Source organism: Rhinatrema bivittatum, chromosome 3 (genome assembly GCF_901001135.1).
Source record: "Rhinatrema bivittatum chromosome 3, aRhiBiv1.1, whole genome shotgun sequence".
Classification (NCBI taxonomy): domain Eukaryota; kingdom Metazoa; phylum Chordata; class Amphibia; order Gymnophiona; family Rhinatrematidae; genus Rhinatrema; species Rhinatrema bivittatum.
Window position 1 is genome coordinate 520,228,898 of NC_042617.1, and position 21,786 is coordinate 520,250,683.

Consider the following 21,786-nt stretch of genomic DNA (forward strand, 5'->3'; position numbering starts at 1 on the left):
CGGGCCACCACCCTAGCCTGTTTCTCTCTTGGACTGTTGGGGACAAAAGGACTGAGACCCACCAAAAGACTGAGTCCTCTGAAAAGTTGGGTTTCTGTAGGGACAAAAATGCTTGGAACCCCTGAGACGACCCCTCATAGAAAAGGGAACTGCAATTGTTTCTTATCCTCCGGTAAGCGGGGAACTGGAGATTCGCACCACTTACTGGCCAGCATTTCCAACTTGCTCCTAAATAAGAGTGAGCCTTTAAAGGAAAGTTTTGTACAATTAGCCTTGGAGGCTGCATCAGCTGACCAATTCCACAACCACAGCTGGTGTCTGGCCACCAAAGCCACTCTTCTGGCCAAGGTACAGACCAAATCACAGCCAGTATCTGCCAAAAGGGCGGCAGCGTGTTCCATAACTGCTCTGGAATTCACCCCTGAATCATCCACCTCCTGAGGGAGAAGCAGAAAAGAATGCGCCACAAAAGCACAAGAAGCAATCTGCAAAGGTCATCGCCACTGCGTCAAAGGCCTGCTTAAGGATAGATTCAATCCATCTATCATGCACATCCTTCAAAGATGCTCTTCCCTCCACGGGGATAATGGTCCATTCAGATACGGTGCAGACAAGCGGATCTACTTTGGGAAAACACAAACGCTCTCTCACAGCTGGATCCAGAGGGTAATGGCCTTCCAATGCCAGACCCCCTTTGAAATTTGCCTCTGGGTGTCCCATTCAAAATCAATCACTTCTTGAATGGCATCCATAACAGGAAAAATGCAAGAGGCTTTACGCGAGGAGACCAAAATGGGATTCTTCTTCAGCTCTGACATAGAATCTGCCCCAGGCGCTCCCAGCATCCTCAATGTCTGGGAAATCAGGGCCGGTATGAAAGAACCATTACTTGGTTCGATACGGCTTCAAACCAGGAGGAATTTCACCATCTTCCAAGGAATCAGGATCTGCCTCATCATCCATGCCATCCGGTTCCCCACCTGGAATACCCATGGCGAACCAACGCTTGCCATGGCGCTTAATCATAGGATTGGAAGAGGGAGGGGCCACTGGCTGAGGGTCTGATCTGACCGGAATGGGAAAAGTGGAGGACTGCATCTGAACACCCTACCCCTCTACCCACCCACCCCTGGGGCTTGTTTTCTAATAAAGACTGCCTAACTTGCCATAGGCAGCGACATAAATTAGTACATTGGTAACAGTCAAGGACATACAAATCATAAATTACCAGGATGAGGACTATCCAATGTAACTGCTGTGGAGCCTTTATTCTGAGGGAAAGCATCTGGAAACTTAGAGCTTGCCCAATTTGTGCACAACTCTCTTCCCTGAAAAAGGAGTTGACTGACATTAAAAATCAATTAGCTTCAATTAAAAATAATACACCCACATTGCATTACTCAGAAAATAATTCCCCAATATCACAGAAAAACCAGGAGTCAAGAAAAGGAAATTCATTAGGCTCAGGAAGGACCCACAGTCACCCATTCTTGACAGAAGAGCAGTCAACAGGTATACCCCCCCACTCAAACAGGTCATTAAGAAACTCTTTAAAATCCAGGAATACAGTGGGCTCTGGTAGAATTAGACCTGTGATGAGGAGACACACCATGTACCAAATGCAAAAAGAACAAGCCTTCTCTATATTAAAAACTGAAGAAGTTCATGAGAAAAACATTGAAGTGTTACCAGAAAAGAGGGAAAAAACACAATGCATGCAGTATTTCAGGATCCATAACCAAAAGAAAAATCTAATTGAGAGGAATAACTCTGTCAACAGTGGCACAACTACAAAAAGAAAGAGTGAAGTGAATAACAAATCTCAACTAATATCTTATAAGGAGTCCAGGAAATGCAATAACCTTAAAGAAAGTACCTGGAAGGTAATGACCACAAATGCTCATAGTTTGGGAAATAAAATCCCAGATCTGCAGGCCCTAATGGCTGAGGCAGAATTAGACATTGTTGCTATAACAGAAACATGGTTCACAGAATCTCATGAATGGGATACAACAATACCAGGCTGCAACTTGTTAAGGAAGGACAGAAAGGATAGAAAAGGGGGAGGTGTGGCTCTTTATGTCAGACAAAACATCCAAGCAACTGAGCTACAAGGAAGTTGGGGTAAGGAAGAAGCTCTATGGCTCGACCTAAAAAAAGATGACGGAGCATCCATTTATATTGGAGTGGTTTACAGGCCTCCAAACCAAAAGGAAGAGCTGGACAGAGAGCTGGTTGAAGACATCCATAAGATAGGTAAGAAGGGAGAAGTGGTGATCATGGGTGACTTTAATATGCCAGATGTAGACTGGAAAATCCCATCTGCAGAAACTAAAAATAGTAGAGCGATAGTGGATGCCATGCAAGTATCTTTGTTCAAACAAATGGTGTTGGAACCCACGAGAGAAGGAGCTATACTCGACTTAGTGCTCACTAATGCAGATAATGTCTCAGATGTCCAGGTGGGCGCCCACCTCAGCAGCAGTGACCATCAAACGGTATGGTTTAATATCAATAAAAGAATAGGGAAAAGAACCACAAAGACCCGTGTTTTACAGTTCAAAAACACAGACTTTGAGGAAATGGGTAAGTACCTGGAGGAAGAACTAAAAGGATGGGAGAACGAGAGAGATGTGGATCAGCAGTGGACCAATCTAAAAGGAGCAATCACCAAGGCAACTACTCTATATGTTAGAAATGTAAAGAAAAGCAAAAGGAAACTGAAACCTATCTGGTTCTCAAAGGAGGTGGCTGACAAAATTAAAGCTAAAAGAACAGCATTCAAGATATATAAAAGATCCCAAAGGGAGGAGCACAAAGAAGCATATTTGAATCAACTGAGGGAGACAAAGAAATTAATCAAGTTGGCAAAAAGTCAAGCGGAGGAGAGGATTGCCAAGGAGATAAAAAATGGTGACAAAACATTTTTCAGATACATCAGCGAAAAGAGAAAGGTCCAAAGTGGTATAGCAAAATTGAAAGGTGGTAATGATCAATGTGTGGAGAGTGACGAAGAAATGGCAGAAATATTAAACGAATACTTCAGCTCTGTGTTCACTAAAGAAGACCCTGGAGAAGGACCATCTCTACACATCAAGAAACTGGAGGGAAGTGGAATAGATGAAAATCCTTTCACAGTAGAAAATGTGTGGGAAGAGCTAAAGAACCTGAAAGTGGACAAAGCCATGGGGCCTGATGGTATTCATCCAAGGATATTGAGGGAGCTCAGAGATGTTCTGGCAGCTCCGCTGTGTGACCTGTTCAATAGATCCCTAGAAACGGGAGTGGTGCCGAGTGATTGGAGAAGAGCGGTGGTGGTCCCGCTTCACAAGAGTGGCAACAGAGAGGAGGCTGGAAACTACAGACCAGTTAGCCTCACTTCGGTGGTGGGAAAAGTAATGGAGTCACTGCTGAAAGAGAGAATAGTGAACAATCTACAGTCCGGAGAATCGATGGACCAGAGGCAACATGGATTCACCAGGGGAAGATCCTGTCAGACAAATCTGATTGACTTTTTTGACTGGGTAACCAAGGAATTGGATCAAGGAAGAGCACTCGATATCATATACTTGGATTTCAGCAAAGCTTTTGATACGGTTCCGCACAGGAGACTGGTGAATAAAACGAGAAGCTTGGGAGTGAGTGCCGATGTGGTGACCTGGATTGCAAATTGGTTGACGGACAGAAGACAATGTGTGATGGTAAATGGAACCTTCTCTGAGGAGAGAGCGGTTATAAGTGGTGTACCGCAAGGATCGGTGTTGGGACCGGTCCTGTTCAATATCTTTGTGAGCGACATTGCGGACGGGATTGAAGGTAAGGTTTGTCTCTTTGCGGATGACACTAAGATCTGCAACAGAGTGGACACGCCGGAAGGAGTGGAGAGAATGAGACGGGATCTAAGGAAACTGGAAGAGTGGTCGAAGACATGGCAGCTGAGATTCAATGCAAAGAAATGCAAAGTCATGCATATGGGGAGTGGAAATCCGAATGAAATGTATTCGATGGGGGGGGGGGAAGGCTGATGTGCACGGAGCAGGAGAGGGACCTTGGGGTGATAGTATCTAATGATATGAAGTCTGCGAAACAATGCGACAAGGCGATAGCAAAAGCCAGAAGAATGCTGGGCTGCATAGAGAGAGGAATATCGAGTAAGAAAAGGGAAGTGATTATTCCCCTGTACAGGTCCTTGGTGAGGCCTCACCTGGAGTACTGTGTTCAGTTCTGGAGACCATATCTTCAAAAAGACAAAGACAAGATGGAAGCGGTACAGAGAAGGGCGACCAGGAAGGTGGAGGATCTTCATCGGATGACGTACGAGGAGAGATTGAAGAATCTAAATATGTACACCCTGGAGGAGAGGAGGAGCAGAGGTGATATGATACAGACTTTCAGATACTTGAAAGGTTTTAATGATCCAAAGACAACGACAAACCTTTTCCGTAGGAAGAAAATCAGCAGAACCAGGGGTCACGATTTGAAGCTCCAGGGAGGAAGATTCAGAACCAATGTCAGGAAGTATTTCTTCACGGAGAGGGTGGTGGATGCCTGGAATGCCCTTCCGGAGGAAGTGGTGAAGACCAGAACTGTGAGGGACTTCAAAGGGGCATGGGATAAACACTGTGGATCCATAAAGTCAAGAGACCGCCAATGTAGAGTGGGTGGCTCACCAGAACGATGGCTACTGCCCGGAGACAATACCCTTATTAAATAAACATACAGATGCTTACTGTGACTCCAACATCGCTCTAAGCTTCAACGGCAAGAGGAAATGTGGAAAAAAGGATTTGCAATCACAAAGAGGGGAGTAGCTGGCTTGTTACGGCGGTTACTACCCCAAACCAAATAAGCCTAATACTTCACTTTCCAAGCATATACAGCATAGTTCTCTGCTTCAACGGCAGGGGAGAAGAAAAGAGGGTTCGCACTCACAAAGCGGGGAGTAGCTGGCTTATTACGGCGGTTACTACCCCAAACCAAATGTGCCTGATACTTCGCTTTCGATGCATATCCAGCATGGCTCTCTGCTTCATGGCATGGGAGAAAGGCTGATACATCAAGCATTTCCAGCATAGCTCTCTGCTTCAACAGCAGGGGAATAAGAAAAGCTGAGGCTTCACGCATATCCAGAATAGCTTCAACTGCAGGGGAGAAGGAAAAAAAAAAAAGGATTCGCACTCACAAAGCAGGGAGTAGCTGGCTTGTTACGGCGGTAACTACCCTAAACCAAAAGGGCCTGATACTTCACTTTCAATGCATAACCAGCATGGCTCTCCGCTTCAACGGCAGGAGAGAGGAAAAACAACCAATAGGGGCTGTATGACATAGTCTGGGTAAAGGGAATAAACATGGGTGTAGCTTGCTTATTGCAGCGGTTACTACCCCTACTACCCCTAACTAATCAAGCTAGGTATTTCACTTGGATGCAGCTCCATCACTGCTCTCTACATTAATGGTGGGGGTGGAAGGGAAATAAAACCAAGAGTTAAGAGAAAAAGATAAGTATGAGAGAAAAAAATGTGTGAAGCTTGCTGGGCAGACTAGATGGGCCATTTGGTCTTCTTCTGCCGTCATTTCTATGTTTCTATGTTTCTATGAACAAAGGCTTGTAAACCTTGAAAATATACTCCACCCAAGAAAAAGCAACCGGATCCAGACCAAGCCCAGAAGGTATTGGAGCGGTCCAACCGAACTGCCATCTACCGCAGAGGAGCCAGTCAAGGGAGTACCAAGATCTGGTGCACTTCCAGCCAAACCAGACCATCATCAGAATGAGAGGATCCAGGTTTAACAAAATCTGAGGAAGACAACTCTCCCTGAGCAACTGAACAGCGCTAACAATTGTTGGAAGACAGGTCAGGCTGAGAAGCCCTAATATGACAGGCAGCACAAAGAGAAAGGCGTTTAGGCTTCCTGTTTACTGGTGCCATGAGTGGCAGTAACTGTGCGTTCAAACGGCTCACGCTGAAAAAAGTTACCTGCACAAATTATTGGTGCCCCAGCAATAGTTCAGCAAGGCACACGCTGGAGCATATCACCACACTCAAAAACATTATGCGCACACCAATACCCTGTAGATGGCAGAAAGCATGCACAAGAGTGCGAGAAAATGCAGTGGCCTACCACGCAGTGTGTCAAAAAAAGCCTACCGTGGGGCCTAGCCCACCTGGGCAGCTCAACCCACCAAGCTGCCCAGTTCCCCTAACCCCAACAGGAGTGGGAACAACGTTGGGACAGCACGGCAAGCACAGAAACAGAAGAAAGGCCTAAAAACCCCCTAACTGACTCTGAAGGTAAAAGATCTCCTTTTTTTTTTTTTTTTTAAATCCTTACTGGAGCTCAGCGCTTACCAGCTAGTACAGATATGGTCTCCGGCTGCGGGGGGGAAGAGGGCATCTGCCGTCCGCGCTAGGCCTTCTGCACCCACTGTCTTTTAGCTGTACAAGCAGCTAAGTCCACACCGGGAACGGCTATTGGACCAAGGCACACCTTTGAGGGTCCACAGAAATCACCTCAGGAATTCTCAACTGGAGGAAGGACCTTTAGGTATCATCGCAGGAGAGCAGGGCTTTCATTTTCTCAATATAAAATTCTCCTTTCAAAATTCATAGCAATCCCCATAAAGAGATGCACGTCCACTATCTGCTGGAGACAGAGAATACTGGCAGGCTGGGGTCACTGCAGGAGTATATATACTGTGCCATCAGCTTGCTCTGTCTCTCATCTGCTGGCAGGGGAGCATAACCCTCTGGTCCTGAGTCCATCTGTCTACACGCTAAGAAATTTACATTTATTGCTAAGTAAGCATATTTGACTATGTATAGTCACAGTTTCTATTTTTGTAAAATAGATGTCTGCTTTCTCCCAACTCCTCAGCACTAAGGTGTTGGCCTCTTACTGAGCTTTCAAGGCACTAGGGGAAATCCTTTTCTTTAGGGCAGAAAAGACTCTACCTGTGCTCAGTCTACAAGGATAGAGCCAAAGGTGTGCTACTGCCTGGTCACCATGTCAAAACTCTAGGGTTGTTTGCTTTGTCGCACAAGAGCATGCACACTGGCATCTCAGGCATGCTGATGCCTAGATGCCTTCTATTGACCATTTCCTCTTGAGGGTCCTAAAATGGAGATTTCAGGTTCTATGAACACCTTCCCGATTCCTCAGGCCTCCTTACTCCTTTGGATTTTCTTAGCCCTCCAGAAGTCTCTGGAAATTCTTTGGGATTCTAGTACACCCCGACTGGACTGAAACACAGCCTGCCAGCAGGGGTGGACAAAATCATACCATTTCCCTGGGTTAGGGTAATGGATGTAATTAAGTTAAGGGCAAGGGGCCCTACATGAATCCTAAATTCTTCAATTTCAAAACAGTGTATATCAGCTTTGAGTATTCATCCACTACAGTGAATGCATATTTCTGGGCATCCATCCAAGCCTATCCTTCCAGGTCAGGGAGCAGGAAGAAAGCTTGTTCCCTTAATGTGAATAAAGACATTAATTAAAAACATGAAGCAACAACAATGCTCTGAGGCCCAGATTATTCGTTGATGGAATAACCTGCATTTTATGTGACTAGTTTCTTGTGCTACTGTGTTGCCAGAAAATGGAAATGCTACAGACAATCGGATGGTGTGCCGGGAGCTGCGGCGTAATTCAGCTGGCTGCCTGAGGATGAAGGAGAAATGTGAAAAATGCAAGGAGATCCTGGCTGTAGGTGAGTGACCGAAGCAGGAGGAACTCACATTTGTTGCAAACAGTGTCCAAGAAGCAGGGGACTTCCCAGCTCATACCCTGTCCTCAGCTTTTCATTAGTCTCCATTGTGCAGTGATTTGTAAAATAAAAACAAAAACAGAAATCATCCCAAGGACCAGTGCTGCGCCCAGTGCAGCTATTCAGAATTATGCCCTCCTCCCTTTCCCCCAAAATCTGCCAGTGACTGGTCCAGCACCGTGCTCTCTGCTCTCGTGGTGAAGGCAGCGCTGTCCCTCTGGTGGCAGCGGCCCCAGTAAAGCAGCCCCACTCCCCTTCTTCCGTCTCTTTCCCTACCCCTTGCTCAGCATCCCCCTCTTTCATCTCTCCCCCATTGCTTGCCCTACATCTCCCTTGTTAAAAAAAATTATTTATGCAATTCAAACATATAAACCCAAGCAATAACGCTCAAAAGAAATACTGCAAGAAATCCAACCGAAATAAGGTACAAGCAAAAAACATTCAGAGAAGAGTTAATAACTGACACCCTATATCCATCTCTTTCTCTCCCCCCTCTATACTCTACATCTCCTGCATCCCCCATCCACTCCTTACCCCCTATATTCTCTTCCTTTTCCCCTTCTGTTCCTTGCCCAGCAGCACCCCCTCTTCTCTCTCCCACTTACCCATCAGCATCCTTCTCTTAACCACCCGTCCCTTGTCTAGCACCTTTCCTCCTCACCCCCGCCCAACAGCAGCCCCCTCTTCCCTTGACCCCTACCCAGCAGCCCCTGTCTCTCCCGATCACCTGCTCAGCCACAGAAGGCCTCTCTCCCCTGCAACATGCAGCAACGCTGTCTCCCCCCTCCAAAGCCCTGCCCAGCAGCAGCAGCAACGCTCTCTCCCCCCTCCAAAGCCCTGCTCAGCATGACCTTACTAAGTGGAAACCCCGTCACCCAAAGCAATCATTTTAAATTATTGTCTCAAGAGGACGCTGATTCCTGTTTGGCACTAAAAGCATGTTGTAACCCCTGGACTCTCTTCTGAACTGATAGGTGAATTTATGCCCATCTCCTCTTATAGACACTTATGGTATGGGATTCAGCTCTGCTTCTTACATCTGCAGTTGTGGGGACCTGTTCTCAACCTGTGTGCAGATAAAGGGGACTTGTGTATCTTGACAAAATAGCTTTACAAATGAAAATAGGGTCCCATGGTATTTGCTGACATTTGAATATGGCAAGAATAGTAAATACGTACGAATACTTGGTTGCTAATGAGTTTTATAAAAAAAATTGAAAATGCATAGAACTGGAATGTCCTCAAGTTTATTTGTAAAGAGGTATTTAATATAATATACCCGAACAGACAACATAAAAACATAAGATATGCCATGCTGGGTCAGACCAGAGATCCATCATGTCTAGTATCCTGTCTCCAACAGTGGCCATTCCAAGTCTCAAGTACCTGGCAAGTATTTATTTATTTATTTGTTGAGTTTTATATACCGTCATTCGATGAAGCCATCACAACGGTTTACAAGATTCAAAAGGTATTTTCTTAACAATTGTGAATTAAGGTATAGACAGGATACATATTATAAATGAAAAGTTAATCTTTTTTATAGTCCAGAAAAAAATCATTTTTGAGTGAGAAGGGTTTGCTTGGTGCTGGTTGGTGACAAGTTATTTCGTGGATTCGGGTGGTAGTTCTGTTGGGTGTTTGGAAGTTGTGATGTTTGATTGTCAATGTAGACTTTGTAAACAGCCACGTTTTTAGATCTTTTTTGAAAGTTTTGAGGTTAGGTTGGGTTCTCAAATCTTTTGGGAGGGAGTTCCATATTTTAGGGCAGCCGATGGAAAATGCTCTCTTTCTCTGGTTGTTGTTAAGTGAGCATCTCTGATGGCGGGGACTGTTAAGCGGCCTGTGTTGTTTGAGCATAAGTTTCTTTGGGGATTCTGGGGGGTTATGTTTAAACCAATTTGACCTTGATGTTCATTGTTTAGTAATTTGTGTATGATGGTCATGGATTTGTGTTCAATTCGGGCTTTAATTGGAAGCCAGTGTAGTGAAATCAGTATAGGCGTTATGTGGTCATTCTTCTTTATTCCTGTCAGAATTCTGGCTGCTGAGTTTTGCAAAATTTGGAGATGCTTGAGGTTGGAAGATGGTATTCCAATCAGTAGGGAGTTGCAGTAGTCGATGGTTGAGAATATGAGTAGCTGTAGTACAGTTCTGAAGTCGTAAGGGTTAAAAATGGTTTCAGACGTCTTAGGGTGTCAGTTAAACCGATTTCAGTTTGTGATATCCTTCTTTGATTTTGTTTGATATATGGTTCTTGAATGAAAGTTCTTTGTCAATAATAATTCCTAGGTTTCTGGTATGGGTGACAGGGAGTATTGGGTTCATTTGATTGTCGAGTATGAGTTGGGGTGGTGGTGTTGGATTGGGTATTTTGTCCATGAGGATTATTTCAGTTTTGTTGATGCTGATTATGAGTTTCAGTGATGTTAGAAGATGTTTAATTGAGACAAGTAGAGCAGATGTTTCTTTGTACGTTTCTTCAATTGAATTTTGGATGGGAATTAGAAGTTGAATGTCATCAGCATAGAGGAAGTGGGTGATTCCACTATCTTTTAGTAGTTGGCAAATGGGAAGAAGGTATATGTTAAACAGAGTGGCCGATAACGCTGATCCTTGGGAAACTCCAGTGTTGAGGCTAATCTTTTTGGATGGGTTGTTGTTAATTGATACTTGGTAGGTTCTATCGGATAGATAGGATGAGAACCATTGTAAGGTGGTGTCAGTTAAACCGATTTCAGTCAGCCGTTCTAGGAGTATATTGTGGTTTACTGTGTCAAAGGCAGCTGAGAGGTCAAGGAGAATGAGTAGGTATTTTTTGCCTTTGTCGAATCCTTTTAGTACCCAAACATTAAATAGATCCCAGGCTACTAATGCCAACAACAAGCAGTGGCTATTCCCTATTGATTAATAGGAGTTTATGGCCTTCTCCTCCAAGAACTTATCCAAATCTTTTTTAAACCCAGCTACACTGACTTAACCATATTCTCTGGCAATAAATTCCAGAACTTAATTGTGCATTGAGAGTGCAAGGTGATGCATATAGGGAAAAATAACCCATGGTGTATTTACACGATGTTAGGGTCCATATTAGGAATTACCAACCAGGAAAAAGAGCTGGGTGTCATAGTTGATATTACATTGAAATCATTGGCTCAGTGTGCTATAACAGTAAAAAAACCTAACAGAATGTTAGGAATTATTTGGAAGGGAATGGCAAATAAAACAGAGGATATCACAATGCCTCTGTATTGTCCATGGTTAGACTACACCTTAAATACTGTGTGCAATTCTAGTTGCTGCATCTCAAAAAAGATATAGTTGCACTGGAAAAAGTACAGAGAAGAGCAACCAAAATGATAAAGGGGATTGAATTTATTTATTGATTGATTTTATATACCGTTGTTTGGAGAAATACCATCACAATGGTTCACATAAGCAAGTTAAATAGTCATGAATAAGATAATGACACAATTTTAAAATATTCAACATTAAAAATTTAAAAAAAAGAAACAAAATCAAATAAAATACAGTATACTAAAATATAAAAAAATAAAATGAAAATAAAATTCAGAATGTTCTTAAATTGTCGCTGGGTTTTTCTGATCCTGCTCATCATAAGCTCTACGAAAAAGCCATGTTTTTAGGTCTTTTTAAAATGTTTTATGGTTTTGATGCAGAACCATAAAACAGGCTCCCCTGTGAGAAAAGGCTAAAGAGGTTAGGGCTTTTCAGCTTGGAGACGAGACAGCTGAGGGGGGATATGATAGAGGTCTTCAAAATCATGACATATAGACACCCAGTCTTCCAGCCTCACAAGGATCTCCTGCAATTTATCACAATCCACTTGTGACTTAACTATTCTGAATAATTTTGTGTCATCTGCAAATTTGATCATACCCCTTTTCATGTAACATTTTATGTGATAGCCTGTTGAGATATTTGGACTGGGTGAATGGTTTTAAAGCAGTTTGTTATAAGCTGGTCCTGGAGCACCTCTAGCCAGTCTGGTTTTCAGAATATCCACAATGATTATGCATGAGATAGCTTTGTATACACTACAGGCAGTGAATGCAGACCTATCTCATGCATTTTCATTGTGGATATGCTGAAAACACAGCTGGCTAGGGGATACTCCAGGACCGGCTTATGAAAGCGTGTAAGACAGATCAGAAAAATGGTGAGGTTTTACATGAAAGTGGCAGAGGATGTCCTTCCAAATGCACACAGTTTTCTATCCTGTAATTTAATGGATTTTGTTTTGGCTCTGTAAGGAGAAAAATGACTAGGCTACTGCTGTTACATTTCAAAGAGAAAATGTGCAGCTGTTTAGGATAACAAGTAGAATCTCAGTGTATGGCAGGGGTAGACAACTCTGGTCCTTGAGCGCCGCAAACTGGTCAGGTTTTCAAGATATCCATGCTGAATATATATGAGAAGTATTTGCATGCACTACCTCAATTGCATGCAAATTCATTTCATGCATTTTCATTGAGGATATCCTGGAAATTTGACCAGTTGCAGCACTCGAGTACCAATATTCCCTTCCTCAGTATATGGTGAAGTCAGTAGTTAAGAGCACAGGATTCAGAGCAGTTACAATCTCAATTTATTTTAATTCCATTGACTTCTTGTTTTTAACTCTGTAAAGACTGCTCTGGGAAAGGTACTGTGCAGAGAAAACTGCAGGAGCAGTTTGAAGACTCCATGAGAATGGCTGAGAAATTCACGAGTCTATATGAAGATCTGCTACAGAAATTCCAGGAGGAGATGCTAAATACCACCAGCATCTTGGACCAGCTTAATGAACAGTTTGGGTGGGTTTCCAAGCTTGCCAACCTGACAGACAACAGCAATGGAATATTCCAAGTGTCCACCGTAAGTCCCACTCTTTGGGTTTTGTTTGTTTATTCAACTTTGTCAAGCATCTCTTCTAGCACCTTCCCAAATAGGTCTCATCAGGGAGAAATCCTACATGAAATCTGGTTTTCCTCATCCATAAAGGCAATGCTTAGGTCCTTCACACTCATAAACCTCACAGTTGCTTTTCTAGTTTTGGAAGCCTCTGAAACATGAAGGCTCCAGTATTTGACCTTCCTATATAATATTTTGTATACATTCTTCTTTCTGCTTATTTTATTTCTCACTTGGATTATTATAATAGTCTGTTTGATGGCCTCTATCCCCTTCAGATTCTGCAAAATTTCACTAGGCATCTTCTCTATCCTTGTTATTCTCATGTTTGAAATGCTTCCCCTCTCCTTACTGCCCTGCAGTGGCTTCCTGTTATGAATCGATGACAATTCCAACTTCTTGCCTATACCTTTAAATGCATTTCATGGTCTTTCTCCTTCTTACCTACCTGCTTGTCCTCCCCTTACAATCCATCTCACATCCTTCTTGTTGCAATGTCACACCTGCCGGGCCTCCTTTCGTTCTCAGGCCTTTCCTCTCCTCCCTTTCCAGGACATCCAGGATGCTCTGCTGCTTCAAGTTTTCAGAGCTAGACTAAAACAAAACTTATTCCAATATTGCATCTTATTAACCATTTTAAGCTCTAATTTTTAATTCCTTTAAACACAGTATGTGCCGCAGCCAAAGACTCCAATTTTATTGCAAGGTACCCTGGCAAGATAAATGCATGCCAAATAAATAAATACGGTACATAGGTTAGGTGAGATAGGTGGATAGTATGAACGTAGTGCTGTTAATCTAATTCCTGGAAATCCCCATAGTTGTTTGTAACATCTCAATTTGTAACAATACTGTCCTCTAGTACAAATCATATTATTAGGGCAATTTTCAAAGCCATTTACCTAGATAAAGAGGCATTTACCAGAGTAAAATGGCCTGAAAAAAAATAGCCATCTTCAAATACCGCTAAAAGCATGCGCGGCTTCCATAAGGTACACAGATTTAGCCACAGTAAAAAGAGGGCATTCTGGTGAGCATGGTTTAGTCAGGGAGAGAAATAGCATCCGTACATGGGATTTCTCCCAGCTCAGTCACCCACACAAACAGCAGGTACTCCAAACTTTCTCATTTTCAAAGGGAAACAATGTGAGCCTGAGAATCGATATAATATACACAGGCAAAAATAGCCCACATATGTTGCAGGTATTGGAAATTGCCCCCCACTGTGACCAAACATAAAGGTTTGAATTTTCAAAAGGTTCCAGCGCGTAAAACTGGAAGTTAGGCGTATAAGCAGCATAATCCCTCCCCCTTCATCCGGGGTCACACCTTTGGTGGCTTCAGGGGTTGGAAGAAGACCTCTCTGCAGCCCCGGAACCAGGGAAAGCCAGGGCTCAGTCCAGCAGCAAGGACCAGCAAAGCTGGGAGGCCCAAGGGAACACTTGCACTCAACTAGGTAAAAGCACAGGTCTGCCCCAAAAGTATTGATCCAAAAAAGAAAAAATGTATTGTAAGGTCCAAGAAAATAGCCACAGTCCAGAAAATGGCAGAAGGCAATCAGCCAACAGTGCAAGCGCACAAAATAGAAAATCAATTAGCAGTCCATCAATTCAGCTCAGATACTCCATAAAATTACTAACAGTTAATTCACTCCTCTAATCCCAAGGTCTTTGGGCTCTGTTCAAAAACCCAGTAGGGTTCTTTATCCTCTTCTAGACCCACTCTAGGAAAGCAGTATCCCTTGTCTTTTCTTCATCACTCGCCGCCTATGGGGCCAATGCAGTAAAGTGCGCGCAGCCTAGCGCACAGATTTATCCTCAGTTGGACGCGTGTTTTGGACATAGTAGAGTAACACCCAATGCAATAAGGCATGACCAAAACTCGTGCCCAAACAAACACATAGCTAACAGCACTCATCACATGTAAATTTCATGTAGATGAGGGCATTAGCTATTACCCTACGTTTGCAGAAAATCGCCAGTCACCCAACATACCCTTTTTAATCAGGCAAATTTAACGCCAGCTCTGGGACTGGCATTAAGTCATACGGCTAGTCAAGGGCACATGAAAAAACAAAAAATACTACTCTCTGTGTTTCCTCTTAATATCCTTGCGATACTAAGGTCTACTGCTTGCGGTGATTAAAATTTAAGGAGAAATGTAAGGGATCGATTTAAAAAAAAAAATTCTGGCGCCATAATATACACACACAATTTAAACCCTCCAGGCTGATTTTGCTGCATGCAGATTGTGCATGTAAATTATCTGCGGTGGGATAAAATGGACACTCGTTTTCCTTAAGGGTGCAGAGCTGCATCTCCTGGATGCCCAAAGCATTTCAGTGCTAGGGACACACAATTTTCCCTAGCACGTCCTTTTTAACATGGCAGCTCATTCAAATATAGCATCAGGTGCCCAAGAGCGGTGGATGTGTGTGCTTTAGGAAAATAGGCGCTCAATACGAGTGCCCATTTTACCGTGCATGATATTGCATAGGCCCCTACGGGTTTCCCCATTCAGATGGTGTCCCCTTAGACCTTGGAGTCTATCTTCCCAGCTGGTGCACGGTGAACACTAGCAGGAGGTGTCTCTCTGCTCCAACAGCAGCCTTGAGGCTCCACACTTTAGCCCTGTAACTCTTTCATGCTGTAATGAAGGACTCTTCAGTTCCTCAAAAAAATTCACACCACTCTATGCCAGATTTCAGCACAAAACCTCTGAGCACCCATGGACAGGAGTCCCCTTCACTCTCTCTCTCTCCCCTCCAATTTCTTCCAAACTCCACCCTGTGCCTGGTGGGAAGCACTTTTTATATCCCTCCAGAAACCCATGCTCTGAGAGGAACAGAATCTCCCACAGTTCACCGACTGACTCACACTTCCCTGAACTCTGCATGAACTTTCTGCTGCTGGAAAATGCTTACAGCTAACCACACAAGATACACCCCCCATTGACCTGCAAGAGGCCACGGTAGCATGTACACACGTTAAGTAGTATTTTGTAAAAATCGGAAGTATGCACTACCAGTGTCGCACGTAAATGAGAAAGGGGAAAAAGGAGGCAGTTTAGGAAAGTTCTGGGATGGGGTTTAGAAGTAAGCCATAGTATTTTGTAAGCGATATACGCACATACGTTATCAATGCTTTTAAACCTGCTGATAGAGCTGCACAACTAAAATCACAGTTTTATAAAGTACTGCTGTAATTTTAGATGCTCCAACTTGCGTGCATATGTGCTGACTTACACACACTGTTGAAAATTACCCTCAAAATGAGGGTCAATGATACAGGAGGACTGGTCCAGCGGTTCCCAACTTTTTGATTCACGGCACACCTGGCACAGGGGTCACTTCATTATAGCACACCAGCCACTTCCCCATCATCACGTTCTCTTATCTTCCCTCTCTCCTTGGCATCATCTCCCTTCCCTCATCATCATAATTATGCCTATCCCCTGGCATCATCATCTTCTTACCTTCCCTAACCCTCACCCTCCTGTCATCATCATTATCACCTTCCCTCTCCCCCCCTCCCTCATATTATCAGCACCTTCCATCTCTCTTACTCCCTGGCATCAATATCACCTTCTGTCTCCACCTTCTCACCCCTGATGTCATCATTATCACCTTTCCTTTCCTTCTACCCCTCTCCCCCACTCCCTGGCATCATCACCTTCCCTCTCCTACCACCTCTTCCTCCACCCTTGAATCATCATCACCTTTCCTTCACCACTCTCTTGCACCCCCCTGGCATCATCACCTGCTCTCTTCATCTCCTCACCCCCAACATCATCACTACCTTCCTTTTCCATCTATCCCTCTCCCCCATCCTGGCATCATCATCATCTTCTCTCTCCCTCCTCACCTCTGGCATCATCATCATCATCACTACCTTCCCTCTCCCTCTATCCCTCTCCCCCACCCCCCTGGCATCATTACCACCTTTTCCCTACACCTCACATCACATCATCACCACCTTCCTTCTCCCTTCACTCATCATCTTCCTCTTCTCATTACTCCCTGGCCCTATCCTCATCCCTCTTCCACTCCCCTTGGCAACATCATCACCTTCCCTTTCCCTCATCCCCAGGCATCATTACCACCTTTTCCCTACACCTCACATCATCACCACCTTCCTTCTCCCTTCACTCATCATCTTCCCCTTCTCATCACTCCCTGGCACTATCCTGATCCCTCTTCCTCTCCCCTTGGCAACATCATCACCTTCCCTTTCCCTCATCCCCAGGCATCATCATCACCTTCCACCACCTCTTCCCAACTCCCTCACATCATCATCACTTTCTCTTTCTCCCTTCACTCCCCATCATCACAACATTCCCTCTCCCCTGACATCTCCTTTCCTCTGCCGTCACACTATTTCTCTCATCCCTTGGCATATCATTACCTTCCCTCTGCCTCCACCCCTCTACCTCCATCACCTGGCATCATCTCCTTCCCTCTCTCCATCCCCTGGCGTCATCGGTTTTTCTTCCCTCTCTCTCCACTTCCCATGCCAATCACTCTCTGTTCCCCTCCCTCACCCCCTAGCATCATCGACTTCCCTGTCCCCCATCTTCTGGCATTAGCACCTTCCCTTCCCTCTCCCCCCCCCCCCCCCCCCCCACACACACACTGTGGCACATTCATCTGTCCCTTTCCCCACTCCACTCCAATCCCTGAACAGCAAAAATCTGGGAGTAGGTTTCCAAGTGCTGCATCTTCCTCCTTTGCCAGCCTCCCTCTGCAGTCTGAACTGTTCAGGTTCCAGCAGATCTCACAAGCCTACAGAGCCCCGTGCAGTTTCTTTGCAGAGGAGAACCAGCACAAAGTTCCAAAGTAGCAAGACAGTTCCATAAATAGTACAGGGGCACCCTGCCTATAAAGTGCTGCTCTCCAACGCCCCCTGCTTACAGGAGGACATTCTGCAGGCCAGGAGGGAAACAGGAAATGAGACAGCAGCCGCAAAACACCTGCACTCCAGCCACGGCACACCGGTTGGGAAATGCTGGACTAGTCAATATTTCCTGTATTAGGCATTAGCAGATGTAACGGCATTCTCAAAGTTCCTCTTCATTAATAGTTTTTAATAAAGAAAAGCTGTGCCAGCCCTCTAAAGGCTCTATGTTCTGCAGCCTCCCGTAACTTTCCATGGCAGTTTCCTGCTGCAGTCTCCATGGCTCTGTTATAGCTAATGAAATTGCAGCAGGTTCATATGGTAACTTAGGATTCTTTGGCAGGTTTTGATCCCCTTTATTGGACTAGCATAACAATTATCCAAAGATATTATACTACATGAGCTTTTGAGATCATAAAGGTCCCTTGTTCAGATGGCACTCTACGTAAATGCTCCAAGATACCCAAACATTAATGCTCCACTGCTCACTCAATAATGTAAAAATATTGGTCCCTTAAAAAGAAGAGTAACCTTTGGCTTTAGTTTCTTCCATGTCTTTGTTTGGTTTTCACTTTACTCTTCCTTTTCTCTCAGTCACTACCTCCTCAGCCATTCTTCATTTCTTTCCTCGTCTCCCTTTTCTCTCAATCTCTCTCTCGCACCTCTTCCTGTAAAGGTCCCTCACCAGACTATTGCATTTATTCTCCAGCAGAGGACCGGGCACTCAACCACTCTCTAACTGTCAGGAGTGAATTTCAGGTCTCCTAGTCTTGTGGTATTTTTCCATCTATGCAGGAGCCTGATACAAGAAACCCCCATGAATTGCAGGAAACTTGGGAATCCATGAAGTCTGGGCATGAGGAAGTTAAGTGACTTGCTCAAGGTCACACACTGACTAGTGGATGGGAGAATCAAGCTTGGGTCTCTGGCTTTCCCACTCTGTGCTGTCCCTGCCATGCTCCAATGCCACTCCCAAATTGTTTCTTATCAGTAGATGGTTTTTTGCTGTTACTTCTTGTTGTACTCTGGTTGGTATTTTTTTGTATTTTTGCTCTGTTGCTTTTCTATAGCACCAGCTTTAAAGCAGTGAGGCAGGAATTGCATGTGTCCAATACAAAAAGCAAGCCAAGGTAGTTAATTCTAGTGTCTTAGTTTTCCCTCCCTCCTATCCCCTAGCTCATCCTTTGATTTATAGGCAGCCACGCGCATATTATAAAATCCGGGGTCGGCACATGAGCAAGGGGGTGCACACTTGTGCACCTTGCGTGCGCTGCGCCCTAGGGGAGCCCCGATGGCTTTCCCCATTCCCTCTGAGGCCGCTCCGAAATCAGAGCAGCCTTGGAGGGAACTTTCCTTCCGCTCCCCCCCCCCACCTTCCCCTCCCTTCCCTTATCTAACCTGTCCCCCAGCCCTACCTAAATCCTCCCCCTACCTTTGTTTTCGAATTTACGCCTGCCCACTTGCGCATGCCGGCCTCCGGGCAGGCATATCTTGCGCATGCCGGACAGCTGCCGGCGCACGAACCTCCAGCAAGGCCACTCTACCGGAGGCCTCGGTCCCGCCCCCGCACAGCCCCCGGCCCACGCCCCCGGCCCACGCCCCCTTCCTTCCCCCGGACTGGTGCCCCACCTACGATCTCGCCCCCTTCCCGCCCCTTTTTCAAAGCCCCGGGACATATGTGCAAAATAGGCTTGGCGCGCGCAGGGACAGGTTTTCGGAGTTACAAACGTAACCTTTTGAAAATCTGCCCCTAAATGCATAGTAGAATGTTTATGGGTATATGTTCGGGAAGAGTATAACGACAGGAGTATACTAACATCTACTTGGCCAAAATGATGACGGGTGATCAAATGCTAAGAGAAATTAGGGAAGCTAATTAATTTGGCAGTGCAGTAATAGTGGGAGATTTCAATTACCTCAATATTGACTGGGTAAATTTAACATCAGGCCATGCTAGAGAGAGAAAGTTCCTGGATGGAATAAATGACCGCTTCAGGGAACAATTGGTTCAGGAACCAACGAGAGAGGGAGTTATTTTAGAACGAATTTTTAGAGGAATGCAAGATTTAGTGAGAGAGGTAATGGTAGTGCGGCTGCTTGGCAATATTTACTTATTGCATTTAGATGCCGCCTACACCAAGGCCTGAAGTGGCTCACAACAAAGCATACATAATAAAATGCATAAAAATATAAGACACTAGCAATATCAAATCTGCAGTTATAGAATCTAAAAATAAACAAACAATCTCATATTAAAACAGAATACCTATTTAAATAACGCACTTTTTAAAAGAGTTTTAAACTTCTTTGAGCACTCCACTTCTCTCAGCTCATGAGGCAAAGAGTTCCACAAAATGGGGTGCAACAATAGAAAATGCACAGGCTCTGGTCTCAGATAACCTGGCTACTTTTCATTGCGGGAACATCCAGAAAAGATTTTTGTGAGGAGCACAAAGTTCTAACTGGGTTATGAACCCAAACATTGCGTTCACTCAAGTTAGCAACTCAATTGACAATAGTTTATGCGTCAACATAAACCTTACACTTTGCTCTAGTGGGAGCAGGTAGCCATTGCAAGTCTTTCAGAACTGGTGAAATGTGTTCACTCTTCTTATGCCCGGTAATCAGCCTTGCTGCTGCATTTTATAGCAGTTGCAAGGGCTTGATTGAAGAAGGAATCCCCAGGTACAAAGTGTTACAACAGCCTAAAATAGCAAATAAAAACATCTGGACCACTGATCGAAAATTATTTGGCAATAAAAGCACCTTGAGCTCTCTTAAAAGTCGTAGCTTATAAAAGCCTGTTTCCACTACCAATTTGGTATGAGGGACCCAGGACAATTGTGAATCAATGATTACCCCTAAGCTACACGTATCTGGAGATATCTGGATCATCACATCCTCTACTGAAATAGATTGCAGGGTGATGCAGCTCAGTATGCTCTAAGAGTTTCCGAATGGGATATAAAATTACACACTGTCTGCATAAATTTGATAACCCGTGCACAAAGGTATTAAGTGATTATAATAGTGATCATAACAAGATCAAATCTGAATTTATAACTGGAAGGGGGCCAATAAGTAAATCTACAGCTGTAGCACTAAACTTTCAAAAGGGAAACTTTGATAATATAAGGAAAATATTTTAAAAAACTGAAAGGTTCAGCTACAAAAGGTTAAGAGTGTACAACAGGCATGGATGTTGTTTAAAAATAGCAAAATAAATAAGCTAGAATCCCAAAAATGAGAACCAATAATAGTGTAAGTACACAGCTTAGTTATACTTGTCAGCAGACCTCATACGGGGCATACATATCTGATGCTAGTTAGCAATAGTATACCAGTTGTATAATCATCGGTCAGATTATTTTTTAAGATTTTTCTTATGCTCAAGTGAACAATAAAATAGCCCATTGGCAGTGCATATTTAAGTATTAAGCTTTTTTTTAGCAGCATTGCAAAATTTATGCACTTAGCTTAATGTTCTCGAGGAGGTAGCGGAGACATGGACGTGGGGACATGCACAGCGTCAAGCCCGACACGGACCGTGTTTCGGCTGAAAAGCCTTCTTCAAGGGCTAATGGTATGTGAAGATAAAGAGCAGCAACATCTTCAAGCAATAGTGTTTTTTCTCCTCCTGGTGCTATAGGTCTGTTGTGTTCATAATTGTTGTTTAAAAATACCATCTTAGGATCGCAGTCCAGATGTATTCGATGCATTAAGAAAAGTGGAAGGAAGGTCAAACGATTGCCAGCATGGTTAAAAGGCAAGATGAAAAGAGGCTATTTAAGCCAAAAGAACTTCCTTCAAAAATTGAAAGAAGGATCCATCTGAAGAAAATAGGAAAAAGCATAGGAAAGTTAAATGTAAAATATTGATAAGACAGACTAAGAGAGAGTTTGAAAATTTGGCCGTAGAGGCAAAAACTCATAATAAAATCTTTTTAAAATATATCTTTAGCAGTAAGCATGCGAGGGGGTCGGTTGGACCATTAGATGATCGAGTGGTTAAAGGGAAGATAAGGCCATTGCAGAAAGACTAAATGAAGTATTTGCTTTGGTGTTTACTAATGAGGATGTTGGAGACAATCATTCCGAAGATGTTTTTCAAGGGTGATGATTCAGATGAACTGAATCAAATCATGGTGAACCTGGAAGATGTAGTAGGTCAGCCTGACATACTGAAGAGTAGCAAATCACCTGGACTGGATAGT

At 44.0% G+C, this 21,786-nt stretch overlaps 1 protein-coding gene across 1 annotated transcript in view; it reads left to right on the top strand.

Moving 5' to 3' along the window:
- Positions 1–21,786, top strand: part of CLU (clusterin) — a 64,210-nt gene that overhangs the window by 35,372 nt on the left and 7,052 nt on the right. Inside the window, exons 6-7 of the mRNA XM_029596232.1 lie at positions 7,597–7,710; positions 12,419–12,645. Of these exons, the coding sequence (XP_029452092.1) occupies positions 7,597–7,710; positions 12,419–12,645 (341 nt within the window). The remainder of the gene's footprint in view (positions 1–7,596; positions 7,711–12,418; positions 12,646–21,786) is intronic.